At 40.0% G+C, this 15,284-nt stretch overlaps 1 protein-coding gene across 1 annotated transcript in view; it reads right to left on the bottom strand.

Moving 5' to 3' along the window:
• The window catches only part of galnt18b (UDP-N-acetyl-alpha-D-galactosamine:polypeptide N-acetylgalactosaminyltransferase 18b), a 95,410-nt gene that overhangs the window by 9,386 nt on the left and 70,740 nt on the right, over positions 1-15,284 (bottom strand). The window contains exons 7-8 of the mRNA XM_061068815.1: positions 6,005-6,190; positions 1,475-1,612 (exon numbers count right to left, since the gene is read on the bottom strand). Of these exons, the coding sequence (XP_060924798.1) occupies positions 1,475-1,612; positions 6,005-6,190 (324 nt within the window). The remainder of the gene's footprint in view (positions 1-1,474; positions 1,613-6,004; positions 6,191-15,284) is intronic.

Raw genomic sequence — 15,284 nt, 5'->3', positions numbered from 1 at the left:
AAGTAAAAGTCTCATCATCATCTCCACACAGCGAGGCCACTGACGAACGGCAACAGGAGGAGAGCAAGGTAAAGTCTCTGCCCCTGATATGGAGGAACAAATATCAACCATAACAGGGGATGTCGCACTGGACTGTTTTCTGCTGGTGCTGCATCAGCACATCTACGTCCGCAGTAATATTATACAATACGCAGCAGGTTAACATAATCTGACATGAAGAGCAGCTTGCCACCAGCTGTGTCAAGGCAGATCCACCCAGGAGGTGTAATTTTTATATTCATTGGCAAGATTCAAGAGTTTATTATCAAATGCACAACAATAACATTAAGCAGTTGCTGGCAATGAAATATAAAATCCATGAATGAAAAACTTGACTAATTTAATGGGATCCCTGCAGGTCAGGTGCATTAATTATGTTTGTAACTGTAAACTCGAGAATAAGAAGTTTGAGAGCAAGCAGGGTATGTTTGAGTGTGAGAGCAGGGTTTTTACAGAATCTGAACGTGAAACCAAGTGCTGCTATCAAACTGAAAGACCACACTCTTTAATAAAGATGGTGAGGTTGGCTCGAAGCATCACTCTGCCTGTGTTCAACCTCACAGAGATGTTTTACATGGCTTCTGCCTCTTAATCATCGTCTGAAGATACTGTACACTTCTTCCAAGACACCCTTCTGACAGCTAATAGAGAAACATAGTTGAGAAACGAGAGGGATTCAATATAAACCACTGAACATGCTTGTTGTCATATACGAAGCATATCAAGAGATAACGGAACGAATAGGACTTGGAAAATGTATTTTTCTGTAACATAATTTATTCGTAGGTGCTTTCTGTTTTTACTGCTCTGTTGTTGAACACGGACGCTGATCTGCTCTGAGGCAGTAACTCCTCAAACCACTGGGGACTGGCTGACCCATCAGATGCATGTCACAAATAAAGGATAATGAGGTCAACAGTGTCAGAGACATGAATGTAATGAGGTCGTTCTGTTTCCCCGCTATGGGGGGAAGATCCCATATAGCAGTGAAGTAATACTGCGGTATGTGTGTCACCGTGTATTAGGGTGCGTCACTGTAATGCAAGGTGGGAGGACCGTGGAAATAAAGCTGTTTGAGAACAACTAGGGGGAAAATAGAAACACTGCCAACGTGCCCTGTTGGTTGATAGTTCCTCTGGCGTCTCCGAGTAAAACAATTCTGCTGGAAAGACCTCTGCCTCTATATTTAAAGTCAGCTTAGAATTCACGAATATATGTGTCTATAGCTGTCTCAAAAAAACCACTGTAACAAAGTTAGTAAGATTTTAAGGAAGGAAAGAGTCAAAGTTGTCGTCTTTGAACTGTTTGTGTTCCTGACTGCAGCCATCCGGATCCCAGCAGGAATTAGAATGATTTACAGACATTTTTTTAAAAGCCTTTTTTGAGCTTTTGCTGCCACTGAATTGAATTCGGGATGAAGATGGAGGCGGCTTACTGCTCCATATGCGATGGTGTCGCTGTACATCCTCATCTCGGGGTATATGTTGACCAGGTACCATCGGAAGGTTTTACACTGCAGCCTCTTCCTCAGGGCCTTCCTCTCAGAGATGTCGCCGATATCAATCCCCGAGTCCTGCATTCATCCAACAACAACCACACACCAACACACACACGCAGACAAATAGTTCCACACAAAGCATAAGAATGTTTTAAAATGTTTGTGAAGAAGTGACAATGGTCCATTAAGAAGCATTTCAGAGCCATTTGCTGTGTATTTTAATCCTCTACAGGGTTTGGATATTTTTTCCTTTTCAGACTTGGGAACCCTTGACAGTATTATGGCAGCAGCTCCTTCACACAACCCGCCTCAGCCCCACTCTCACGTTAACACTGATGGAAAAGTAAATTTCCATCACCGGTAAGTCCTGAGACTCCTGACTGTAATTACGGTTTTAAAGCACTTACGGACGTTATTTCCACTTAATAGTGTTTTTGATTTCTACCTGTTTCAGGCACAAGTTCTGTTTTATTCTACGACATTAATCTAATGACTGGTACTGATTGGACTGTGAAGTGCCCTTCAGGGTCTGTTCGGGGACCTGTGTTATTTTCTATCTGTATGTTTCCATGAAGCTTTCTAATTCTCTGTTTTGAATATATCTTATAATTTATATGCAAATTACACTCAGCTCTACTTGTGAGTGAAATGTGAGGATCTCAGTGATTTAAACAGACTAAATTAATTCATGAAAGCAATTAGAGGCTGGATGTGTCGACACTTTAGAAAACTGGATGAGGATAAAACAGATGTTCTCACTATTGGCCCTGATGGCAAACCCCGGGACCTTTTACCATGAATATCAAACAACACAGAGATTACAGCAAAACTGTTTCTATTCATGTTTAAAAAAAGACTCAGGCATATGTAGAGTGCAAACATCTGTGAACAGGTGAATTTGATGCAGATCAATGATCCAGATAGATCTGACCTGGATACATGTATTTGGTAAACAACTGGTCCTGCTGTCTCTCTCCTGTCTCTCTGAAATCATAGTTATTAATTCTCTGGCTCTACATAGGGAAACCCCAAAATACACTGATGAACCCATATAGAAAACTACACTACAATAGGAATTGCTTTTACTAACTTGAAATAAAACGGCTTTATTTGGTGAAGTTTCAATTATAGTGGACAAGTTAAACAGAGACAATTTTTTAAAAAAAAACTCACATTCGTGTGTTATGTACTTTTTCAAGTTGGTAAACATGTCGCTGTGACTTAACGAGTGATTTTTTGGATATTTACTTAAATATACACTGAAACCTCCGATATTAAAGCATCAGATTTTAGCACTGACATTCTCCAAACCCATTTATATCCACTTGTTTTTCACATGATTTTTTCCCTTTGCACTCATTTAGTTTGATTTGTTTTCATATGAATTTCATATGAGATATAAATAAATCTTAGGTTACTCTTGAGATTAAGATCGTACATAGACAAACTTAATAAGATCATAAAATACACATTGCTAGGAATAAGTCAGGGGCTCCCAGGGTTGTTCTCCACTTATATGGTTTCACTTATTGGCACACAGGAAAATGTATTTAATAAAATTGTGGCCTGTTGGAGGGGCTAGACCCTGTATTAAAAAAACGTAATTGCATCTTAGAGGTTAGCATCTCCAACAAATATAGCAGTAGAATTCTAACAAATAATATTACATGTTATAACTTAACCTTTGTGTCGTGTTCGGGTCAAATCTGACCGATTTCCATTTCGATCAATCATAAATATTGTGTTTTACATTTTATTGTCTCAAGGGCTTATGATATCCTCCACACTAGGCATTTGAACATTTACAATTGCTGATCACTACTTTCATTGAATTTTTAGTTGTTTAGTCAACTTTGTAACACCTGTGGTGTTCCCGGTCAAAAATGACCGCCATAGGAAATGAATTGGTGACCCTAGATTGTGTTCATTCATCAGATAGTACACAACCACAAATCCACCACCACCACCACACGCACACACAAACACACCTACACGCACACACACACACACACAAACACACCTACACGCACACACACACACACACACACACACACACGCACGCACATACACGCACGCACACACACACACACACTCCACCCCACGTGAACCCCTTTCAGACTGACCATGTGTCCTCTCTTTCCCGTGCTTATGTGCCTGTCCCCCTACGTGAACCACACCTTCCAGACTAAACGTGTAACACTTCAAAGTTACCAATTAGGTGTTTGTTATGGGAACCTGGCTCTTTCCCGGGCTAATGTGTCCATCCCCCCACGTGAACCACACTTTCGATACAAAACGTATGATATCTTCTCACAGATCCCCTATATATAGCTTGCTTGTGCATTGCTCTTATTTTACTCTGAACACAATGAGTCGGCGCCCGATCAGACGTTTTTCTGTCAGAGAGGCTCTTGACCTTTTTTTTCAAACTGATGAAGACGGGATTGGAGTTGAACCAGAAATAGAGGAGGATGTTTCAGAAATAGAAGACAACGATCCTGATTTTGATCCAGACCATCATGAGACCGAACAGTCAACATATGGCGAGGAAGAGGCCCCTGAGGAAGAGGCACCTGGGGAAGAGGCCCCTGTGGAAGACACACCTGAGGTGACATTCCAGTCGAAGGATGGCAACTTGCTCTGGTATTCATCCCCCCAGGACAGAGGAGGCAGAACAAGAGGGGATTTTGGAATACAACTTTCAATTTCTGTGTCTATTCACTGCAGTTATTCATGTAACCAGTAGTCTGAAACATTGTTTACAGGTTAAAAGGGAGTTAAATACAATTTGGTGACGATCAATGGTTTTTGTGTTAATGTAAGGGCAGTTAAAACAGGCCGGTCAAATTTGACCGGGAGCACCAAAGTAAGGGGGGAGAAACGAACAAGACACAAAGGTTAATATGAACGCTGGCACTGTGTTGATCTCAGAGGTAAATTTACCCAAACCAAATTTACTGTGTAGTTAAATCCAGGGGCTGAAGCTGGGGCTAAATTTTCATGCTTCTTAAGTAGGGACTGTGTTAAATGCCTCATTATTGACTGAGTGAATTGCCTGCAGATGTTCATCTATTCATAACACGGATTTACATATTCAAACAGATTATGCAGAAGATGTAAAAAAAGCTTCAGTGAATAAACATTTGACTTAGCCTTTGAGCCATCCTACATTTAACATTAGGCAACATGGTGCCATTATTTATTTTAATTCAGTCAATCCAGATGATCCAGAAGATCAAATAAAAACATGCATCCTCTCCACAGCTGTGAAAAGCAGGAGACAGTGTGCAGCTTGTACATTTTGTATCATATTCATGTTGACACTGAAGATAGCTTTATTCCAATATGTGAAATAATACCACAAATCCTCAAATAAAAGGATTCAAAGGAATATATTTTATGTAATAAAATATAAAACTGAGTAAAACAAATTATGCACATATTCTATTATTTCTGTACATATCATTGTGGTCTAAATGCACATCTGTAAAGCAGTTAGTTTCTTCAATTGACCTTTTAAAATGTTATTATTTCTTTCAATTCCTTTACTGCTATTGTTTAAATTTTACTGAATCATATTAAGTCTAGATTTGTTCTGGGGCATGTTTTTATGTCAGACAATTTTGTGAAGTGATGAGAAATCATTACATTTGAGCCTCCTGGAGGCGTTTGGTACATGAGTCAACCCATCTGTGGTGAGACAGGAGCAGGTGATACTGAGGCCGGCTTCTGTTTTTCTCCTTTTCTGAACAAACAATGCCTCAATGGTTTTAGCTGACATCTGAAATTTGCTGGGTAATATGGCTGTTTCAGCCTCACTGTCTGTAAAGCTTAGAAACTGAAGGAACTTCAAAGCTCCTGATGGTTTAATGCTATTTTACATTTTGCAATTTTAAGGGTATTTTTCTCCTCAGTAATTCAACTCTCAGCTTATGGTGTTGTATTTTAAATGGTTGTCAGCAAAAGATAAATATTTTTTTCAAAGGACAATATTTATTTACTATAATTAACATTTTCTTAATCCAGATTTAATCCCAACACAAATATTGTTTAAAAATAAATATTTTCAGTTCCAAGAAGATAATGTGCGGTAAAAACATTTATAACACACTTCCATTTACACTCAGTTCATATGAAAATAGGATATGCAGTGAAACTCTTAACAGGCTGAGCACTGATTCCAAAACAGTTGCTGATTAAAAACCAGGGACCTTCAAAGTGACCAAACAACTAAGGAGTCATTTCTTGAAACCCTGCTTTCCACAGTTTTTTGCATTTCTCTAAAATCTGATTACTTGGTTTTGTTAAGACGAGAATGCACGACATCATGAAACCTTCTTTTTGTAGATGACTGAACACAGATAAGCATAACAAGATAATACATTAAATTCAGACCTACCTTGGAAGAGGACAATAACAAATTTAACAGGATAGAAAAACAAAGATGTGATGAACATGATCGCTCACCTCCACGGGAATATTCCAGGCCATGTACACGTGGCTTTTAAACTCATCCATCCAAACCTCAGCAACTCTGAGGGCATTTCGCCGCACGTGCGACGTTAGATCCTCCGTGTAGGGTTTGTGAGCGCGCTCGATGTGGGCGATGCGAGCACAAGGCAGGACCTCCACGCTGCCGCCGCACTGCCACACCTGTTTTTTTTAAACATCACAAGCACAGAGAAAAGATTTGTCAACGACTGACAACAAAAGCCAAGCAACGAGTCCGCTCTACTTTTAAGAGTTCGGTTAAAAAACATTCAACCGAGGTCTCGCACTAAGTTAAAAGTCACGACACAGACACACAAGCTCTCAAATGTGAAACCACAGCTGTAACAGAGGCCGCACAGATGTTGTTGTGACACTGTGTGTAAACCTTGCACCTGATGTTCATACAGTACAAGTTAGTTTTCAGGGAAGAAATGTCTGAACTGCACTTTATAAAGTATAAAGTTTGAGCTGAACTCGCTCCCTCGTGTTGCCGGGAAACACAATGATGTGAATAACATAATTTTAATATTTTCTTTTTTTTTGTACTGTTTTTTTAAGTGCGTGTTGTGTATTTCTGTTTTGATCTGAACATCAAACTATAAACAGAAAATCTCTGTCTGCCTCGTCTCTTATGAACAACTTCAAACTTTGTGAGCGTGTTTCGGAGGATTCAAGTGAGTTCAGTTTGTTGGAAAGTTTTTTGGATGAGCGGTTGTCGAGAAAATCGAATGTACAAATCCAAAATAATCAATGCAACCATCCAGCTGACGGAGGCTTCCGAGACGACCCTGGTTGTGTCCTGGGTTGTGTCACAGACATTTAACATCATGGACTTGTGCACTGCGAGATCATAAATTATACAAACAGGAATCAGCTCCTTGGGACCAGTGCTGCACTGATCAGAATGAAAAACAGACATGGGGCTGGAGGGTTTATTTAATTTTTGTAAATTGTATCCACTGTTTATATAATACAGCAGACATTCACAATCAGCAAATAAATACCACACAACAAAGATAAAAGCAACACTACAAGGAAGACTTGTGAAAAAGATCAGAAACCAAATATTTGAAATCACCAACGTAGGAGATTGCAGCTCACTCCATTTAAAAGATGAAAAATACCTGAACCCAGTTCTGCCAAAATCAAGGGAAGGTGATATCCAAGGTTAGGTAGTCACTGGATGGATGAAGTGACCAGTTTTAGCCAAGATAAGATAAGATAAGATTAAACTTTATTGATCCACACACCGGGGAAATTCAGTTGTTACAGCAGCAGGCACGTCAGAATGAGGTAGACAAGAGAATAGAGAAATAGAAAAAGGCAATAGAAAAAAAAAGAAAAAAATTACAATTAAATAGACGTGCAGTGGCACAGAAAGATTGTACGAGCAAATAACAATCTGTTTTGTACATAAGAATAAACATTTGTACGCAAACACAAATGTGCAAAAAAAAGAAAATTAAAAGAGAAGTTTGGGAGTTTCATCAGTAGAGCGTTATGGTTGAATAACGTCAGATGACTGTTTCTTCTTGACTGTGAGGACGTCCAGCTAACCAAGTGGAACAGAGGACATCGGTGAGTGTGAGATTTGTCCTTTGTTACAAAACTAACGCCCTGTGATACGCAGGGTTTAACTGCTGAGGTGTTGACGGGGCAGCGTCAGATACAGAATATCTCCATATCTCCAAGGAAGGACATGACTGTGGACTACACAATCATTTCACAGCTGACAGAAGACAAACATCCTTCAATTCTGTACAAGAATCAAATTAGTTTTTTAGCTATGGAGTGAAAAGCTGTGCAGCGATGTACATCATGTACTGTACTGGCCGATAAGCAGAAGTGATTCATCACCTCTGCAACCTAATGTATTCTCCGCTGTGAGAAATGAGTCCCCATGATGGGAAATGTTAATGTCCCACAATCCAGGAGGAGAAGTCTGTGTCCTTGATGACTAAAGACCTGTAGCACTCACTCGCCTCATAATGAAGACCCCTGGGAGGGTCAGGACCCCGGGGTGAGAATCTAGACAAAGCCTTTCTAATTGTGACACCGTCATTGAGCAAATGTTAATGATGACAAATTCCCTCATAAATACGGAAAAAAAAACGCCCTGCGGTTTTATACCTTCGCCAACCACAGTTTCAGTCTACATGAATTTCTTCCAGACTCACACGAAGAAAGTCAACATGACCTTTGACCACTGAAATCTAATCGGTTGATCTTTGAGTCCGAGAGACAACTAGTTATAATTGGAAAATTATCATTTTGAAGAGGCAAGAAACCTGTTTTATGAGGCCAACATGACATTTGGCCTCATTCACAAATATCTTTGATCTTAAGAAGTTTATTTTAGAAAACTCTACGGCCGTTTCATGACACGTTCTTGAACTGCAGAAATGTTTGCAATCGTGTTCTTATATTGATGAATGCCGTGTCTTCGTAAGTCTAAAGCGAGTTTTCCCAATAAGCATATAGGTAAACACCCTGCCAAAGCCACTAAAAGGGCGTGAGACTGCAGTGTCGTGTGCACACACAGAAAACAGAAACTGAAAAGAACATTAAAGAAGTCAGGTGTGACAACATCAAAAGACGAGGCTGCACCGGACTCTAACCCTAAAAAAGTTATATTTTGTAGTGTCTGCAGTGGATATGAAATAACACAAAAAACCTGAATAAAAATAATAAAACCTTGTGTCAACTTAAATCTTATTATACAGCTGTAAAATTAAAAGAACAACTGATTATTTTACAGTAGCATCTCAGTTTCCTTGACAGCTGAGATGCTCTTCAGGGTGCGTAGATTCTGTTCTTACATAACAAATCTCAGAAGATTTACTGGTGAATGTCAGAACCTTTGTAAAAACTGCGTAAGTGGGTATTAAGAAAGTCTGTGAGTCAAAGTGATCAGTTGTGTCAAATCTAAAAGGATCCTCTCGAGGTGCTCTTCAGATTACATGTTCACGAGGCAGAAATGGTGTGTGAGGTCACAGTGCTTCCAAAATCGATTCAAGTGATCCCTAGGTCCAGGTGAAAGTTTGTGTCTGTTTTAATGGAATTCCCTTTGAGAGTTGCTGATATATCATGTTCACAAGAACATTGGGGCATTGTGACCTTGACCCTTTGACCACCAAAATCTAATCTGCTCCGCTTTGAGTCCAACTGAAAATGGAAAATATATCTCAAGGAGATCTTCAGATACCGAGTTCAAAAGAATAGTTCGGACAGACAACCCGAAAATAACATGCCTCCAGCTACTGACATCGTCGGCATGATAAATATTTTGTGTATATACAGTTATATTATCTTTATTTGCTTTACAGCATCATGTCTGTAAGTCAATGAAGGACAAACAAACCAATGCAGCTTTATAAATTTTTTACATCACTACTTCACATAATTGCATTATTAGCCTAACCCGTGCTTCCCTTCATGTATTTCTAATCATCATGAAATCAAGATTTAATGTAGTTTGTTCTGTGGTAATGGTTATTAATGAGAACCCATTTGAGTGAATTTCTTATATACATTCTCTCCTGCATTTGTTGACAGCCGTAACAAGTAAGTTATTAACGTTTATTTGATCCCTTCTGTTTTCATTTCAAATGAAAACGTCAAACAGGATATGGATAAAGAAAAAAAAACTGAATTAAAGCTTGAAGCGGAATGAATCAGGAAATGAATCCGGCTGCTGATTAGTATCTGAAGAATTTGAATGGTATCTCAAAGCAATTCAAACGCTCTGCAGAGGGAATGAAGATGTGCTCCTCTATTTACAGGCTTACATTTTTATGGAGTTGTTAAAAGAGATGTCAGGAGCAGCGCCTGCGGAGGAGGCTCAGAAATCACTTATATGTGCTGAGATGAACATTTGTCCGGGACAGTTTCTGAGAGACTGACCGCTGCGGCCGGCTCCTTCTCGGTCCGGTCTAATCAACAGCTTACATCACTTCTGCTGAGAGAAGACTGGATGTACAGCAGCCTTATAGAGCTGTACGCAGGGGTTTAAATGAGGTTTGACATTTGAGACTTAGTGCTCGGCAGGTTAAAGGTGACTAGAGTCTGCTCGATTACGAGTAGTGTGGTTTTGGAGTTCTCTCTCTTTTGCTAGAGGATAATTGGGACGATTAGGGGTCAGATTCCGCCCTTTTGACGACCGTGGGGCGTTGAACGGAACTGGTTATTTGGCCAAATTATCCTGACTTGTGATGGATTAAAAGTCTTAAAGAAACAGACTGAATCAGAATTGTTTTGAGCTGTGTGTATTAAAGATGTTTGATATTTACAAATCTAAAATCGGGGAGACTTGTGTAGTATGACGGGAACAATGATTCAGAAAGCTGCAACAGCCGATAAGAGTGAGCTGAACAGAAAGCGACAGCAACATGTTGCATTCTTGTGTTTCGATCTGAAATAATGCCTAGAGCATAAATAAGACTATTTTCCTGTGCCAGTGGTATGAGTCCTTGTTTAATGAGTTCTGTTGTGCAAAATGTTACAAAAACATGCATACAACTAATGATGCAAGCGGTTCCCCTCCATGTTTATTTTTATTCTGAAGTCACGTTTGATCACACAAGTTTCTCCAAGTTTCCAAGTATGAAATCGTCACGTCAAGCGTGTGGTCCTGCGCTTCCACCGGATCTTCTACTGTGTGTAAAAATGTGTTACATTTGTCGAAATGACTTTAGTCCTCCATGGTTTTAAAATCTGATATGAAAATCCTCTAGTGTGCAGGAGGCATAGGTTAATATGTCCAGCCAGGGAAATCCTCAGAGTCCAGACTATCAGAGGGAAAGCTTCCCTGATGTATCAGTCACAGCATATGTGATTCACAGAAATCTGAGTATCATCCCTTTGACTGGTGAGAGCGAAGTGTTCCACAAATACCTCAAAACAAATGTCCTTATTTTGGTGGGCTGCCACGCTGCAGTGTTGGACCCTATGCTGCCCTGAGACCTCTCTCCCTCTCCTGCCTCAATTCTGGGTGTTTCGTCCTCCAGCCTCCTCCTTTTCACTTACTCTCCCTCTGTGTGTTTGTGTTCTGTGCGAGTGTTTGGTTTTTGCCTCTTGCATCACTCCTTTTTCCAGGTCTTAATGTGGGAGAGGAGGTCGTTTGGCTCAGGTTTTATCTCTTCCCAGCACCTGGATGATGCACAATGTTCTCACAGATCATATTCTTCACTAATGTGTACAGTCTATAACGTTGCCATCCTGGCTGTCCATACTATAAATCTACTCTGTTGCTCTATTCTGTGCACATGGCACCTATTGCTTCTTTGTCCGTCCTGGAATGGATCCCTCCTCTGTTGCTTTTCCGTTTTTTCCTCCAATTCGAGGGTCTCGGAACAGAACATGAAGCTGAACAGATGTCAAACTCCCTGATGCAAATTTGTGATTAGGCATATTGGGCTATTTCAATAAAGTTTGACTTGACTTTTGACACCCCTGTGTGCACTGTGTCATTATGTGAAGAACAGAAAGCACAGCCGACATCCTTCTCTTTTTAAAGTAAATGTGTGTTTAATCACCATCTGTCAGAGAACATAACATCAAACGCAGTATCATCTGACAAAAAAACGAACAACCGAAATGACAAAAAATGTGGATGTGACTTTGGTGGCTCCTAAGTAAAGGGATCACAAAAGTCAATAGCATTAATCCTCTGGGCACTATGTATTTCTGAAATTCCTCCAACATGAGATATTTCAGTCTGGACTGAAGTGACTGATGCAAGACTTGAGGCTTCTGTGTTGGAGGCTTCTACCGAAATGCTGCCAGTTCCATTTTAGTGGGAACACGTTGTGCATTGCTGAACTGCATTGTGCTGATAGCAGCACATTAGTTTAAAAGATGGATATGTCGAGTGTCCCAAGGATGACACTGGGATTGTTGCTGTGATTAAAAACCTTATTCCTTGATCAAACCCAACTAAACCCACACCATATTCGTTCAAGCTAAAAAAGCTAAAACATTGGAACATTAGCGGAATCCCTCTCACTGTGTGCAACCTCAGCACGGATATAATTCAGTGTCATCTTTCCCCTGTGACAATGAAAAACACGCCTCAGAGTGTTTGCCCGTGTGACATCCCTGTAGTTAACCACTAATTATCTGCTGCCTTCTTCAAATTAATTACAAGAAATGGGTCATTAGTGTCAAGATAGTGGGAGTCGACCATTCCTATGGAGGGCTCGGATGTTCTTCAAAACGCTCTCATATTTTAAAGTTATATTTCTGATCAAACCCATCATTGAATTTGCACTGTGACTCATTCAAGCACTTCACAGCACTTCAGCAAACAATCACACTACACTTCACTGCTTTGAGATGGTGCTGGGAAGAACGACTGCCCTCCTGCACCAAAAGTCCAATAATAATCAGGTTAACCAAACTTCTGACACCTGCTCCGTGTGGTTTAGCGGCTGCTATCACAGTGGATCAGCATTGAGGTACAAACAAATCACCACTCCACGTTAGAGTCCACATTGTGTTATTAAAATTCAGGTCGTCATGGCATGGAACACTCTAAGTCAGCGCGGCACAACCTCGCCTTTTCCTTGTAAACTCGGAACTCATCTCCTCAAGAAATAACCCACATCCCTCTTGTATCAGGCCCCTCTCCTCCATACCCTCCCGCAAATATCCTCCTGTCTAAATCCGATCTTCCTCGCTCTCGAGCCACTCTTCCTCTAATTTCTTTTTGTCGAACTTTCCTGGCAGAGAAGCGGTCTCACATTACAGCAGTGTTTGCTTGGATCTATTATCAGGGCCGTATCAGGCCGATCCCATAAGCTAATTCTACTGCTGCCCTCATGATAATTTGCTTTAGATCAAAGCAAGAGCTAAATAGCTTTAATGTAGATGTAATGTGAGTGGAAGTACTTCATTCATTTATTCTGTCTAGAGTGGTATCAGTTACAAGTTGAGCATCTCGTGAATGTAAGTGGAATTTGATGGGACTACTCACAAGGTTATTTCACAAACTCTGTGCAGATATGAGTCATAATGATGATGCAGCCTTGTGCTGCAGCAGCAAATCAATTACAGGAAAAATTCAAGCTTGCACTTAATGTTTGTTTTGCCAATCTTCTTAATAATTCCCTGAACTTTCCACAACCTCCGGTTTGTGTAGAGTTCACAGCCTGAAAGTACTCGACCTAAAATCTGTCTTTGGAGTGTCAGCCACTCAGTCTTTGCCGGCTTTGAAAAGCGCCTGTTACGTGATTTTGTTTTTCTTCTTCACTAAGAAAAGCAGCAGCATGAAGCTTTGTCAGTAAGAATGGATTTCAACATTTACAAAAAAAAAGTGGCTGAAGATAGAAAATAAATGTCTCAATCCTGTCTTGCAGCAAAAGACATCTCTCTGCTGCTCATTCTTATCCTCAGTATTGTTCTGCTGAGACACACACACACATCTTTGTTTGTGCAGTTCCCCTCCTCTAAGTTCTGCATTTCCAACAAACTCAAGGAGAAAAGCTTTTTAATAGAAAATGAATCTAATTATACCCTAAATTAAATGTATAACTGAACACATTTTACAACAATATTACCCAGTTATGACAAGACAAGACTTTATTGTGCTAAAGGAAATTCTTGAGTCAGAATAATATAATAACATCAAAATAGTTAAAAAAATATCAGGTTTACTAGGTAAGTAGATTTCTATCCTTTACAGAAACTGACAATGACCTCTTTGACCTACACTAATAAATAAAGAGCAAATTCCAGTTTGCACCATCAAGTGCATTGTTAAAGACAGTAAGCAGGGGGCAGAGTGTTTCAACCAATCACAGATATTATAAACGTTTGATACTATATAAGTTTGACATGTAGCAACAGTAACTTTAGCCTTTATCTCAAGTCAGGGGTTCCATCCTTTGGAGGCTGCATTTGAAGCCCAATAAAATGGCTGCTGTGAAAAGGGTGTATTGCGTCTCGGCTTCACCACTAGGCTGTCCCATCTCAAAGGCTACTTCAAATGGCCGACATATCCTTCCATTCCTGAGCAACGAAGGATCCAATGACTATGGGTGGATCTCTCTTGGGCCAACATATCCCAGGATTCAATGAATTCTAATGACAAAGCTAACGAGCTAGCTATGTGGGTGGCTGACCTGCAGCAAAGTAGCTAATGTTGCGGGACAAGCTGGTGACTCAAATAGGAAATCTGCCACACCACCATGATTCCAGTTTGGCCTTTGCGGTCCAAGTGGCTCACTAGGTCCCTGAAATGGGTAAGAGCTCTTTTTATATTCATAATACCCCCTCATTAGCATATGATTAATATCATTGGCCATTTACTTGAAATATTTTCCCACATAAATGCTCTATTACAAAACCTAGATTATTCCCTTCGTACATTATCTGGTGATGACATGATAATATATTCTTTCTTTCCCTAGAATAAAAAAACCAATGCATTCCTGAAAAGTATTTTCACGGCCCCTGTATACCATGAATTACACATCTAGTCAGAGATAGAGACTTATGGGACGTGTTATCTCTCGGTAAGGGCCGTGAACACACACGAGACCCCTGAGGATTTAAAAAAGATGATATGGTCTCATTTCAAGCCGCAGTGGACGGAGATCTGCAGAACGACGAGTTCACGCATCAGTCATGCCATGAGTCATCACTGCAAGCTGGAGGTGGGGTATGATGAGGAAGGGTGGATTTTCATTATGAACATCAGACACCCTAATAAAAGCTGGCAGACGTTTGAACACCGCAAGATCTAAGGATATGATGAGCAGGGCATAAATCTGTGAAAATACTTTTTTATAGCAGCAAAGGAGAGATTCAAAAAAGCTGCAGCGTTTCTAACAGTTTTCTAAGTCGCTCAGTTTAGTACTTTAGGTCTTGACATTGTTCTTTAGATGAGATTCAACTTTATTGCCATTGCACAAGTACAAGTAAAACGAAACGCATTTTGACATAGAACCAGACAGTGCAAATAAAATATAGGTGGACACAAAGGAAGAAAGTTTGTGTCATATGTTGCATAAAAACATTTTAGCAGTAAATATAATGACAATGCTGCAAATTGGGATTTAAAAAGCCACATGGCCACAGCCTCCGTTGTTCCTTTAGCAGGAAATATGTGTAGCGATGATGTTACAAGCAATGTGATGTGAAAATGTGGTGACACCTTGTCAATGATAACTGTCAAACTTGAAAAGAAATGCAGCAGCAGAGGAAACATATGATCCTACAGACTCCTGACAAGATAACCACAACTATAGGATTTTTT

This window comes from Limanda limanda, chromosome 3 (genome assembly GCF_963576545.1).
Source record: "Limanda limanda chromosome 3, fLimLim1.1, whole genome shotgun sequence".
NCBI classification, from domain to species: Eukaryota; Metazoa; Chordata; class Actinopteri; order Pleuronectiformes; family Pleuronectidae; genus Limanda; species Limanda limanda.
This window is presented reverse-complemented; position numbering and strand designations above follow the sequence as displayed.